The 15,004-nt window shown below is 35.3% G+C and overlaps 1 protein-coding gene across 5 annotated transcripts in view; it reads left to right on the top strand.

Annotated features, from left to right (window-relative positions):
• The window catches only part of FAM184A (family with sequence similarity 184 member A), a 73,748-nt gene extending 60,128 nt beyond the window's left edge, over positions 1–13,620 (top strand). For 2 of the 5 annotated variants that reach the window (XM_085056088.1, XM_085056089.1), the window contains 6 exons: positions 1,402–1,586; positions 2,068–2,214; positions 5,402–5,519; positions 6,221–6,325; positions 9,940–10,142; positions 11,870–13,620. In XM_085056088.1, the coding sequence (XP_084912214.1) occupies positions 1,402–1,586; positions 2,068–2,214; positions 5,402–5,519; positions 6,221–6,325; positions 9,940–10,142; positions 11,870–11,951 (840 nt within the window). In that variant the 3' untranslated portion in view covers positions 11,952–13,620. The remainder of the gene's footprint in view (positions 1–1,401; positions 1,587–2,067; positions 2,215–5,401; positions 5,520–6,220; positions 6,326–9,939; positions 10,143–11,869) is intronic. The other 3 variants (XM_085056092.1, XM_085056090.1, XM_085056091.1) reach the window with 3 other exon arrangements.
• The last annotated feature ends 1,384 nt before the right edge of the window (positions 13,621–15,004 follow it).

Raw genomic sequence — 15,004 nt, forward strand, 5'->3', positions numbered from 1 at the left:
TTTTTGACACAGCCTTTACACAAAAACAGAGACAGTTGAAGATGAGCCCCTTTTTAGCTGTTTCTTGTTGGTTTAACAGTGTTAGCACCAGAGGCAAAAACATGGTGCTGTAATGCAGGATTTAGGAGGATATAGTTTCAGTCGTGTTGTTTAAGCCCAGGCTCTGACACCTAAATGAGATGTCAGAAACAACGGTTTAAATTCCAAGAAGAGGTGTTTGATCCAACCAAATAGTGTGTACTTTTGGCCTCAGTATAATGATCTGCTAAATGTAAGCATTGGTTGTACTGAGGGCAAAGCAATTACTGAGGTTTCTTGTGTTAGAATGCTCATCAGTTCACAGGATCAGAGTTGAACGAGATGCATAGTGGTCTGATCAGGATGATTATGTTTGCTACTTTTTGAAATATTTGAATATGTGAATTTAAATTTTCTTCTGCTTCTCCTTATAACTTTAACATAGTCTTTATGTAGGGACATATTTAGTTATTTTTAATGGTCTGTTCTTAAAGATGCCCTATTAAATTCATGCTCTAGGATATAGTTCTATGTCTTGGAGGCATGAAGGCACAAAACACAATTTTACATAAAACTGCTTTGGAATATCTGCTGATTTTCTCCGTGAAAATTATATGGTCATTAATTATTGTGAAACTACAAGAAGTGGAATAGATGGAAATAGCAAATTCTGAAAAAGTTGTTTTCATTACAGGCATTTCTAAACCAAGGAAACTCATTTTCAAAGCCATTGGAATTGGCTCTAGCTGAGTTTCCCAGATGTTAACTTCATTGGAATTTCTTATGCAAAAATAATGACTTTTTTTGATTTATTGGACACAATATAAATATAACATAAACTGTTTAACTCATACTCTGCTGCAAGATATTTGTGACCCTTGCATATATTTGTGAGATAGGAGACTTCTGAATCAGTTTTTGTTTGTGCAGGGCATTGCACATCTTGAGCAATTTTCTCCCCTTGAATGGGGCTTTAAAGTAAAAAGAACATTTCTCTGGATTGTATGCTGACAAGACAGAAAAAGTGAAATGCCCACACCCTGGATCTTAGTGATACCTGTTTTTTTTTTCTTGTATCTGTGGGCAAAAGGAAAATATGATGAGCTACACCAGTTTTAATAGGCAATGATAATCATGGGTTTTAACTTCTCTTGCAAGTGGAAATCATTTATTACATAACTTTGATTTCTTCTTTCTTTGTTCTTGTGCACAATAAAAAAGCCCTTCACTTTGATTATAATTTGTCAGCATCAAAAACTGAAAAATTGTCTATTGGATGGAAAATTCTGCTCATCTGTTGTCTTCCAAAAGCAAGTGTTGTAGGCATCACTTCTGAGACAAGTCTGTCTAAAATATTTTTTGCTGCTGCTACTTATATCATAGGAACAAGAATTTTTATGCCGAATATCAGATCTACAAGATGAACTGAGACACCGAGACCATCATATAGCTGAACTGGACAAAGAGATTCTGCATCTTCATGAAAATATTAGTGCATTGACGAAGGAATTAGAGTTTAAAGGGAAAGAAATTCTTAGAATACACAGTGAATCCAGCCAACAGATCAGGTATGAATTTTTCCACTCTAAATTCAAACCTGTATTGTTTCACTTGCCATTTTACTTTAAAAATGTTACCACTTGCAGTTTTAAATTTATCCTCTTTATCAAGTCGTGTTACATATCATTTAGTCTTCTTTAGAAAAGCTATGCCCATTGCTAGTCAAGTTAGTGACTGTGGTGTACAGTTAAGTGGCATTCCAGTGCCACATTTTGGCATATTTTAGTAGCAGTTCACTCAAGTGCTGGTTTTTGGTGGATTTTTTTCAAATTCATTGTGTTTATTTTAAAAAGCATTAAAGGAGATGCATTTTCCATGAAATAAGCTAGAAGACTGGAGAACAGTAAGTAGTGGGTTTTGATGAATCAGTAATTCCTTCTGTGTTGTCTGATATCATGTAAAAGCCATTAGAAGTGTGGCAGAAAATCATGATGAAAAAAAGTGTGATATTAGAATAACTCTTTTTTTAACAAAAACTAAATTAAACAGGATGCATGAGCAAGATTTAAGCAAGAAACATGAGAAAGAGCTGGATGTCTTGACAGCAGATCACATCAGAGAAAAACAAAGCATGCTGGCAGATTTTAATAAGACCCAAGAGCTGCTCAAGGAAATTAATTCAGCTTTACAAATTTCGTAAGTTTTGTTGCATTAAAAAAATGTGTATGTAGCTGCATTTGAGTGAATACTTTATTCTGGTGTCCGTAATCTCCTGAAGATACTGCAGAGATGCAGATGTACAAATACCTCAATAAAGTGTGGGGCCTAGTCTTGCATTCTTTAGGCAACACAATTATATAACCATTAGGGGAATTTAGTGAGATAAATTGTTAAGGGTTTGAGACAAAAAAAATTCAGGTAGGAAAGATATTAAAACTGTTCCTAGAAAATTGGAGAAAACATTATTTCAAACAGTTTCTTTCTCAATCTTTAATACATCTTTTTTGAGAACACAAGTTTATAAACAGTACAATATTTACCACTAAGAAGTGAGATTGTTGCATGAGTGACGCAAACATTTTCAGGTTTGGTAGCATAGGGAAATGTAATGTTTGAAATGGGTTGTATGAGTATAACAATAACAGAAGGCTTGAGAGTTTCTCTGAGTCAAAATGCCACCAGGGATTAGACTACCTCTGGGCAGAAGCGATGTAATAGTGTGTCATCCAGGCAGTGTTTTCCTGTCTTCCACATCCTTTATTCTTTACCTCTGTGATGTTACTCATTTGGTCAGTTTCTGACTCAGGTTTCATAGCACATTGAGGGCTTCCTGCTGTAAAGTTGTCACTGAGTGATTTGTATTTGCAGCACGGAAGATTTATGGCAGAGAGAAAAATTGGTTCTAAGTTTGTGACAGAAGGCTTTTCTAAGTAAATACCAGTTACAAATAGGCAAGATGCATCTAGGTTTTTCTGGATAATGAGCCCTCAGAAATTGTCTTCAAATAAAATGGTTATAAAATTCTAGTTCTCACTCCCTTATAATTGTCCACATGCACACTCTTATACCCTCATAAATGTGGTACCTTGCCATTCAGTAAATTAGGTGTAAGCTACCTCACGTTTGCTGCATTTATCTTGTAGGAGAGACAGGCCTATGAGCAGCCATCAGAACTGGTTTGGAACTAAAAACTTTTGTTTACCCTAACTGTTTTTCCCATTAAGTTGTTTTCTTCTCAGTGTCCAGAAATTATTTGAATTTAGCTGGTTTCCTACTCCTGAGTCATGCTCAATTAAGAGCTGTGAGGAAGCAGCCACTGGCCTAAAGTCAGCAAGCATCATCTGGGGTGCCCTGACCTGTTTTTCGATGTGTTATTTCTCTATTTACACCGAAGCAAGAAGCTGTCCAAAGAGCAAACTGCGTAGAAGAGCAAACAAATAATTAAAAAACCCAAAAAAACCAACCAACCAACCAAAACAAAACAAAACAAAAAACCAACAAAAAACACCACCAAACAAACAAAAAAACAAACCAAACAAACAAAAACCCACAAAAAAACCCCCAAAACAACAACGAAAACAAACCAAACCAAACAAAAAAATAAAAACCCAACAAAAACCCCAAAAAGCAAAAAAAACCCCAAACAACAACAAATAAAAAAAGAGACAAGTTTTATGCAGCTGTTTCTCAAGGTAACTGTTCCCAGGTTCAGCCTCACCTAAAGTGTGGCCTTATGAATGTTTGTGAAATTGAGAATGTGTCTTGGAGTAATCGAGAGTGGGTGTCATTAATTAGGCTCTACAACTAAAGTCTTTAAATTACAAAATATCTATTTGAAACAGCATAAAAAGCCCCAGTTCTCTGAAGTATCCGAAAATGATAGCTGTTTGTAACTGTGTATTTTACTCTGGGGATCTATATACAATAGCTTAACCCAGCATAAAATGTATACACAAAACTTAAGCCAGATGAGGCTATTTCTGTTCTGCTGAGTCAAATGCCTTCTCTGCAAGTAAAAACAATCACGTTGTTCTCATTCATACTGTTTTATGTAAATACATTATATAATCTCCTCACCTGTGCCTGAATATGTACAGGTTATTTGAAGGTTATCAATATAATTTAATATTACCTGCTTTTTCAGCTGCAATTCAAAGTAAAAATCGCTAGTTGCTTTTTAAGAGGAAGTATTTATCTGAAGTGAAAAATTACGTCTACTTCCAGGTTTGGTTAATTCTTGTGGAATTAAGCTTGACCTGATTGAGACAATTTAATTAATAGATTTTTCTCAGTGTTTGGGATTTTTTTTTCTTTTTTCACTAAGTTTTTTAAATTTACTGAATCTGTTCTGAAATTTGCTTCACTAATTTGAGGGCTGAATGTGTGAGACACATTTTTTAGTACTTTCTTATGAAACTATATTTAGCATCATGAGCAATTTATTTGTTTAAAAGAGACACAATCATTTGAAATTGTTGTGTCTTCAAAACTTGTTCTTTAAGAAAAAGGATATTTATGCAGTTATTTGTACAATTCCTCTCTTAGTTGGCTTATTTCACTTCTCTCCTTTAATGCTTTCCTACCAGGCATTTCAAATTTCTTCTTAGTTTTTTTTCAAATGTTTATCAGTTGTTACATTAGATATCCTCATATGCAAGTGTTATTCCTTTTGTTTTGCAGCTCATTCCTTTATTTCATCTCTAATAGTACTAAGTAGCTTTTGTGGAGAGGAGTTAGTTATCTATTAGTCTTCAATGTTCTTGGGTATCTTTGTTCCAGTATGTTCCACATGAACTGAGGAAGACACTGCCAGCTTTTTCTGTCTAGCCAGCTTCTCCAGTGTCACAAAAATGCATCTTTATTCAGAGTAATCTTCTATTAGAATAATTTTTTAAAAAAGATATTGTTGGTTTTCCTCATTAGGAAAGTGAATTACCAGCTTTTAAAATATACATTAATATTAAATATAATGCTATGTAGTCCCTATATCTTATATAAGAACTAATTTTAGCTATGTCTTCTGTTATTCTCCTCCTCATATTGTGGTTTTGAATGCCTTATTTTCAGCCTAACTTCCAAAAGGCCTTTTTCCAAAATATTGTAGTGCATGCACAGGAAGGGATGTTAAGTTTTTAGAATGTTGCCTAGATTATTGGTTGCTGGAGCAAAAGTTACGGTTATTAAGGGTTTTTTGTTTGTTTTGTTTCTTAACTATCTAAAGCTGAAGGAGAACATATAAATTAATTTCCTTCAGAGTGATAAGAAAGTCATCTTCCGTTTTTATTCCCTGAACTCTCTCTTTTGTACTAATCAAAAATGTGACTATTCACTCATCATTTAACACTGGATCAGGCTAAAGGGGGTATTCTTCTTTTCTATAAAGTTTAGAAGAAATGGAAGAAAAATACAAAAACAGAGAATCAAGACCAGAAGACTTGCAGCTTATCTCAGAACTGAAAGACCTAATTGCAGAGCGGGACCAACTCATAAAGAAATTGATTGTAAGACTTCTATGCTCTCTTGGTGTAATATCTTGACAAATGCAAAAGTTAATCTGATTTGAAGTGTTTGAAATGTATTTAAGGAACCAATCCTGCTAGTATGTTATTTGTATTCTTTAACACATTATTCCTCTGGTTCCAGTGACTCAAAATAGTAAAACTAATTGGATACAGAGTGTTTTCCACAATCAAGTATAATACATTATTACAAGAAGTATTTTGGTATGTCCTTTATCAGATGTCTCCTGCCTCCAATCCTGGGACAAGCCAGCCATATAAGCTATATAAGAAATAGTCTCTTCTGTGAGGTTTCTAAGACCAAAATCCCGACCTATTGGGCTTGCCGGATTCAGAGCACAACACCTGGATTTGGATTAGTCTGATTGGATCCTGATTAAGAAGCAAGAAGGAATGAGGAAATCAAAGTTAATTAAAGATCGGAATTTAACTATACTGAGTCTTTCACAGAACATAAACCATTAGGCTTGTACTGACTCTCAGGACCATAGAACTGCATAAATAGAAATTATTTAGATTATTCCACATAATAATACATAAAACATGAAATGCAATTTTTATAATTACCGGTTTATTTTAAAATGTCAAGAGAAATTTATTTGAGGACATTTTGTAGGCAGATTTGGCCACTAACTGATTGAAAATGTATAAAAAAAGAAGTTTCTATCTGTTGTTCTTTTTAGGAGGACAAAAAGTTCTATCAGCTGGAACTAGTAAACAGGGAGACTAACTACAACAAAGTGTTTAATGCAAGCCCTAATGTTGGTGTTATTAATCCATTGGTGAAGGTATGTTCCATGGACTTCATTGCTAAAGTAACTAAAAAGAAGTCTTAAGATATAGTAAAAGAAGAGATATACGTCTATGTGTGTGTGCCTGCATCTATATGAATCACTCTTAAAAGCCATGTTCAAAACAAAGAACATAGTTTTCCATTTGTCTCTACTCCTTTTTGTGTAGGTTTGTTTATTTTGTGTTGTTGAGATGTTCACTGATGCTGTTCACCTGATTTGCTTGACATGTGTGAGTGTGACATAAAACACAGTTCCTTATCACAAAACTGCAAATTTAAAATAGAAGAGTGATGGAAAGGCAACAGAGGGCAGAACTGTTCCATGCAATAGAGAGCAGTGACACCCCTAACTGGTTTTAGTTTCCTAATTTTCTTGGTTATTTTGGAAAGTGCAAGGGCACTTTGCCTTTTTGGGAAGTGATCAGGGTGGATAAGCATTAGAAAGACAGGGAGATAGGACACTAATAGGAAAGGGGAAACATATGAGAAGGGCATGGAATGAATCTCCAGGGGGAAAGACATAGAGTAAAACTGGAGAAGTGGAGTGACAAACCAGTATGGACAGTGGAGGCTGCAAGAGACAGAAGTCAGTCTCTAGCCTTCTCAGTTATTGTCACCACCTGTACAAGCTGAAAGCACTGCAGTAGCAACTTTTTCCAGTTCACTCTGTGCTTCTGAATAGCAGCCAGGGAAGGCTACTGTACACACAGGCATAGTAGCCTTCCTGTCACTTCAAAAGCCAGCAGCATTCCTTCATGAGGAATGTGAATAGACTGCGGCAGGGTACCTAAATACTATTTCCTTTCACCACTTCAGGAATAAGTCCTCTGACATCTCCTTTCTTCTTGTGATAACCCATAGGTTATTTCACTTGCATGGAAGGGGAAGAGATTTGTCCCAGCTGTAGAGATAGAAGTTGGGAAGGTTCTGAAGCAGAGGCTAAAACCCCAGGGGCACAATCTGAGCAGCTCAGATGCTCAAGAGCTTCAGAGATCAAGGTTCAGGCTCACAGTTCAGGCTCACATTATTTACAAGGAGATCTGGCTTCATTATTTGGAGCAGACTGTTATTTAGCCAAGCCCTGCTGCAGTTCACATCAGCATATTTCACACTTATGCACAACCTCTGTTGCAAAATGTCAGTATTCTCCTATGATTTTCACGAGCCCAATAGCTCTAGTAAGCTTCTCTGTCTGATGCCTAATTTTTATGCTAACTGCATAAAAGGAGTTAGTTTGCACCCATTAGAGACAGTAGCAGGACTTCCAGATACAGTTTCAATGCTTGTTTGAAAATATTGGAAGCTTGTCTGAACCACCCATTTATAAAGATGTGAAATGTAACCATCTAGTATAAAACCTTGTGTTTTGTGTGAAATCCATAGTGTTTGGGAAAAGTACTTCAGCATCAGATTTCCATAGTGATAATTCATATATTTTTATAATATGTTTCTGTCACCTAAAATGTTCAGACTTTGAAAGTGTCTTGTATGCCAGAGCATTCTGATCTTTCATTTCATGAGTTGTGGACTATGTTACTTTATTTTATCAAAGCACATATGGTGTTATTGGAGAATGAATTACAAAGAGACTGAAAATCTCATTCTCTTTTCTTTTTTTTGTAAAAAAAAAAGACAGAAGTTATGAGTTACTACAGGCTTTGCATATTAATGCAAAATTACAGCCATTGCAGTATGTATTAGAGCATCTCTAATTTCTGCAATGGATCTGTTTAGTATAGTATTACATTATTACGTCTAAAGTTTCTTAATACTTTGCATGAATTTCATGGAAACAATACACACATTTTCTCTCTCCAGATTTGACTGCTTCATAAGCACAGCTTGTTTTACAGAGAATATTATATAAGTCTTAATATTTTTCTAAGCACTTACATGGATAACATACATTTTCTAGAAATGAGCCACCTTTGGAGCACACAGATTTAACTTCAGTTCGTTTAACACACAACTACAGCACATACTCTCTTGCAAGTGTATTTTACATGCAGTTGGTTACTTTTACCAAACTATTTCTTATTTCTCGCTTCTTAAGCTACTGCAGCAGAAGTGTTTGGGACAATCTTAGTTTAATCCTTTGTAGCTGGTGATCTTTCATTGTGATGCTTAAAACCCACTTTTTTCTATTATAGCTTCCTGTTAAATTGTTGGGGTATTTTAACTGTGTATTGACAAACACATCCACGAGTGTGTGTCTGCAGTTAGTAGCATTTTGCATTTGTCAAGCCTGGAGAGGTCAGGCACTGAAATCAATGCTAGCAGAGAGCTAAAGAGAAGAAAGTGCAAATAAACAATAGGACTTTCTCTGTCACTGTCTGAACTCGTGCCCACCCTCAAATAGAGCAGCTCTCCTGTTTCAGGTGGAATTCTGCTGGAAAATATTATATAGAAACAACATGAGATTCCACTTGCCTTTCACTTTATTTAGTTCAAATTTATGTAGTTATAAGCCCTTATGGGGTTTTTCTCCTAGCTGTGCACCTAAGTAAGTGAAAGAAATTATTTATTATATATTCAAATAATACATAATTCATTATATTTCTGAGCAAGGGATTTTTTCTTTGCTCTGGGTATGTCAAAAAGTCCTATTTTTGGAAATAAAATGCTTTTAATATTATTATTTTATTGTGGACATGAAAAATGTGATAGAAGTAAGAAAATACACACCATGTCCTGTCACACAGCCATTTAAAAAAAGTGACAGTTATTTGAAACATCCCTCAGCATTAAAATATCTATAAAAACAGGATGAATACTGATTCCTTTGTGTGATGTGTTCTGGAATGTAAAATAGGTATATAAAAATAGATTTCCTCATTATTTTAGTCCCTTGAAATAGTATTAAGAGAAGTAACAGAGAGCATTATAAATAAAAATGTTCAGTTGTGCCATCTGGTGTCTAAAAGTGGCAGCTGTTTTAGTATCAAAGCCTGGCCTTTTCCTTATGCAAGAAACTGGACTCCTGTACAGTAATACTTTTATCTTTAGCTATAATGCTAGAGATGTTATGCTGTAAAGATGTAGTGCTATAATGTTTTGCTGACTGTGAGGGCATAATTGCTGTGAAAGAAGTGTAGGTGCTTTTCTACGTGTCATGGTCCAGTTACCAAAATGTGCCTCAGTGATGGGGTGAAATCTGTTGGAGAGATCCACTTTTTTCATCATGGAAATTTGCTGTAATTGTGTTTGATAGCAGAGCTGTGTCGCAGAAATTAGGATTAAAGTAAACATGAAAGGTTTAACAGACTGAAAGAAAATTTTCCACAAGATTGTCAGTCTCCAATGTTTAAATAGAACCAGTGTTTCAATATAACCAAAATTTTATATTGAAAGATCATATACTCATATGATATATTCATTAATTATTACACTAAGTCATAGTGACTTAATTATCGTGATTAGAAGTTCAATTTTTCTGTGAATATTTGTGGTGTTCAGGTCAAAGCAAATGGAAAACTACAAAGATCTGCCCCAATTCCTCTCCTTCAAAAAAACCTCCAAACTAGCCATCAATAAAACTTCTAAATTAGCCAATGTCCTCGTCTGTCCTGGTGCAAGAAGCCTTCCTTACGTTTGTTATTTTTAATGCAGCAAAAGAAGAAGAACGATAAATCAACAAACAGGTTTGTGAGTGTCCCCAATCTAAGTGCTCTGGAATCTAGCGGAGTGGTGGGCAATGGACATCCAAACCGCCTGGACCCCATTCCTAATTCACCCATCCACGATATTGAGTTCAACAGCAGCAAACCACTACCACAGCCAATGCCACCCAAAGAGCCCAAGACGTTTTTGAGGTGAGCACTGCCTCACCAATCTTTTTTTCTTTTTTCTTTTTTTTTTTTTTTTTTGCTTAACTCAGGAAAATTTTGCATTCTTACCAAGCTGAATCTCATTTGCTTTATCAGCCTTTCAGAGGTACAAGTACTCTTATGGCATTTTAAATTTTTACATTATAATTATAACCTCTTTATAGTATTCCTTTTTATTGTAGACCTTGTTAAAATGTGAAGTATTCTCTCACTTCTTCCCTAAGCCTTGAACCTTGAAAACCTTTATAAATACCTTAACAGAATTCATGTGCTTCCAATTGTTTACATACATGAACAATTGTTTTAGATGTTTGTGTTATTTACTGATTTTCATTTAGGAATTGATACTAGCACGGAGGGTTTTTTATTCAGTATTACGTGATAAAGATTTTTATGTAAGAAAATTATTTTCCGTGCTAGGTGAATGTTTTGTGTTTCCTCTTTCCTCACCTATATGAAATTGTTTCATAGGAGTAACCTTACTTCAGCAACAGGAAATGTTCAGGCTTGGGTGCTTAATGCTGAGCTTCCAGTAATCAAAACCAGCATTAAAGTCTCAAGTAATTCTTTCACGAAATAATCTACTGAATTGAATAATTTAAAAATGGCATTTTAGCGGCAGGATTTTAATCTTTTAGCTTTATTGCCCACTTATTAAATGCACTGAAGTGCTGTACTACTCTGTATTTAGTAGGCGCTAATCTCTTACTTCTAAGTTGCCAACTTAAAGCCATGTGTAATTACTGGTTCCACAGCTGGTTGTGTTCTCTCTCCTTTTGTTTAATGCAAAATACCTAAAAACTGCTAATTATAAAGGAAAACAAATAATAGAATCTAAAACAGATAAGGGTAAACAATATTTTTCAAGAAAACATTTTTTTTAAAAAAGTACTGTTGCTAATTTTTTCCTTGTGCATGTGATGTGCATGAGTGTGCTCAGATACCTATAAATGTGCATGTGCATGACCCCGTGGACTGTGATGTTGGAGTTTTCACTCCAGATTGTTTTGTGTTCTGTATTATCCTGCAGTAGGGATTATTTTATTAGCAATTTTTATTGATAAAGAAACTTGTGTAATTAAATTTAAATTTTTTGCTCCTGCTCATTTTGTGAGAATGTTAAGTGTTTTAAGAGGAGCCAAATGTTGTTTGCAGCACGGCAGTTTGTTTTCTCTAGTATTTTAGCATATTTTAAGTGTGTGCATGAACAATTGCAAGTGATATTTGTGACGGGTGTTAAGTATTACAATGGTGTGTATTTCTGTTTGGTTGCCAGCCAGTCTTTGTGAGCACATGTTTAAAAATGTGATGTTCGCATCATATTTTTCGAAATTAACTTTACCACAGGAAAAGGATGCTAAAAGAGGACCTTCTACAGTCATGCTTTTCCAAGAAAAACTCTTTTTATTCTTCCTGAAAACTACAGCTATTTATGAGATTTTAAATTATGTTTTCCAAAATACTATTTGCCCACCCTGTAATGTGGCTTCTGAACTGACTTGTCCATGCTGCTGATGCTCTCCAATGGAGTGGATGATCACAGATTCTATAGGGAGACATTAAATCATGTCCCAAGGCACACTGATAATTAATCCATGGAAAAACAGACTGTGTTCCTTACTGAATATTCTCTGTGGTTTTTTTCTTCTCCTAACAGTAGTACTTTTCATCTAGTTGTGGAATAATTGTTCTTTTTCTTTCTGTGAATTTAGCCCTCCTCAGACTGATGCCTCACCAGTGGCTTCACCAGACCCACAACGCCAGGAGTGGTTTGCCCGATACTTCACATTCTGAGAGATGGTTTGTTTTTGTGGCACAGCGTGATGTGGACTGTTTATAAGAGCATGACCTTAAGTAAACCCTCATGTGAACAAGCTTTCCTGTAATTTGTCAAACACTGTGAATGAGAAAGTATTTGTCTTTCTGATTTGAAACTGCACTGTATTTCATGTTACTTGTTGGAATCACCTGACATGGTACTATACAATATGTGTAATTATAACTATTATTTTTATTTAAAATGGAAGAATCTTTAAACTTTGTAATTACTACATAATAAATTTTGGTAGAACAAACATAATGCTTTCCCCTTTTTCCTGTAAATGTGTTTTCTTTGATTTCAGGTAAGGCTTTTCCCCCCAAAAAACATAATTGCATGGTCACTAGAAATACAACTTAAACTGTCAAAGGAAAAGGTATATATCTCTCACTCTCTCTCCAGTTTGGGCAGGATATGTTTAATGCATCCCAATTCAGTTACTTTGTAGCAGTTTAAAAACTGTCTCTGTATAACATTTAAAAGGAAGAATGGTAAATAAAACTAGTGTAGCTGCTGGCCTTCAGAGCAGATTGATTCTGATAGAAGACGAAAAAAGCCACAAACCAGGAGTTGTTCATTGGGGAGGGGGGTTGACTCCTTACCTATTGCTTATGAGACTTCACTATCTAGTTATAATCAAACATTTTATCATTGAATTTAGGCAGAAACTGTTCCCACAGGTTCTATATTTCTTTCCTGAATACTAACAAAAACAAATGCTTGAAATATTTAGAAAACTGTACTACGTATCTCTGTATAAATCCAGAATCTACATTTTGAGCATATAGTCCTGCTTTGGATAAAATTCATGTCTGAAAAAAAAGCCACAAACAAAAAACAACTACACAACTTTTCCCCATTAATACATATTACAGGTACAGATCGCTTATTAAAACTTAGTTACCTTCCCTTGTTTATATTAAATTTTTTTCTTGTTCTTAAACTGATATATGAAACTGTTTTTCAGCTAGTGAGCATGATTACCCAGTCTGTACCTTTTATGATGTTAGTGTTGCTCGAGAAATTTGTTGCAGCATAGAGAAAACCAGAGCTTATTGTCTTTTTTATATTTTTTCATTCAAAGATTACCACAAATTAACTCACACTGGTAGTCTCAGGGAGAATATTGTCTTTGTTTTATGAATGTATTTTTAAGCTGAATCTCTTATCTTTTAAAAGCAGGAAAAAATATGTTTGAGTTATTCGAATAAGGTTCTAGTTAGCATATACAAAGGTCTTGAACTTTAATATTTCATCTAAAGCCCTAATTGCATCCTTTTTTTGCTATATGCACAAAGGTAAATACCCAGATGAAAATACTTGCTAATTATAATGAGTTTTATATGTACTATATGTATAAATGAAAAATTTGTATGTTTTCATATAAACAATATAAAAATCTTCTAAATGCACATTTAAAAAACTTCTATCTAATAATTCACCTTGAAAATGCCACTGAAAGCTGTATTCTGGTGATGCTGCCATGGATTTAAAATGTATACATCAGATTTTTCTGTAGCCAGTGGACTCAACTGTAGGTATATGCAACTTTTTAATTTTAGAAGAAAGCCATATTGGGCAAAATGTCAGATTTCTTGGCTGTTACCCAAAATAAAATTCACTAGATCATTTTGTTATAACGTTCTGAAGTGAGTGTTGTGTATTTTTTCTTGCATGCTTTGCAAGGGATCAGCCTTTTTCTCCCATCCTCAACTTCATTTGTGTATTTTTACATATGGAATGAATAACTGAACAGTAATATGAAGACAGTGATCCCTACATTTACCTATTCAGTAAAAGGTGTGTCCACAGTCAGCAGCTGTACCCCTGCCATATCAGTCTCTTCAAACACCAAACAAAAAAAAAAAAGCCCTAAAATCAACCAAAATAAAATGCCCAAAAACCAACCAGAGGAAACTAGGAAAAATTTTATTTTCTACCCAATGGCATCTAGAACTCTGTAAAATGTATTCTTAAAGGAAGTTAGTATCTGGCTTTTGGGATTAATACAGGAACTTGCCTGATGACTAAGCCATTGTGTTCCTGATCCTTGCAATGTCTGGTGTTCTGGAAAAAGCTATAAGTGTCTGGATTCATGAGTTCATAGGCAGCCTCAGCTGCCAAGAGACACACTTTAGGGTATAGTCTGGAGCCCAGGTTTTACAGCCACATGAACATCCAACCATATTCGTATTGCCTGGTCTAAATATTTGCCTACCTTGTGGGATCCATGAGCCCTTCTCAGCTCTTGTGCAGCCTTGCTGGCAGTGTCCCCATTGCACACTGTGCCACCACCATGACCACGGTATTAATGGGCAGTTCTTGTACTCTCCTGGGACAAACCCAAATGGAGGACACACACCATGTTCTGTAATACTCAAAACCAGAGGAGTTTTAAGTCTTTGTCTTCATTACCACACAGGGCTGTCAGGAGGGAACTGAAAGAAAAATAGTAGTACTGGTTTATGTAAGAAAACCACTACTCCGAGTGGAAAGTAGAGACAAACCAGGCAAGTGTTCTGAGCCCAGGACAAGAGAGCTTTTCAGGCTGGTAACTGCCAGCACTGTCTCCACCAACTCGTTCAGAACAATTACTTTTCCCTGTCCTATTTTGCACCGTGATTTCAAATGATTTCTTACAGATTTTCCAAAGGGCATAATACATTTTTTGATAACTTCTTGTTGAGTGAACTGTTCTTCACTACTCAGCTAAGCACATAACAGTTACTAGTTACTATTAGATAAGAAGTTTTTTTCCATAGGAACCACTATTGATCACAGCCTTTACATACCAACACCCGCCATTTGCTCTGTAGTTGTAAAAATCAGTTGCAGTTGCAGGCTGCTGCACTGTTTTTCAACTGCTGCTCTGGTTGTTTAAGCTACAAAATGCAGTGTGAGGAAGCACACATGGACACCTCCAGGCATTCAGAGAGATGACATCTCTGCCATACCAGAAGCCAGGTAACTGTGCTAACAAATGTCTCTTTAGGAAAAAAGCAGCCTGGTTTTGTATCTTGCAAGACAG

The sequence above is a fragment of the Lichenostomus cassidix genome, chromosome 3, assembly GCF_008360975.1.
Source record: "Lichenostomus cassidix isolate B80296 chromosome 3, HeHo_3.0, whole genome shotgun sequence".
Taxonomy (NCBI): domain Eukaryota; kingdom Metazoa; phylum Chordata; class Aves; order Passeriformes; family Meliphagidae; genus Lichenostomus; species Lichenostomus cassidix.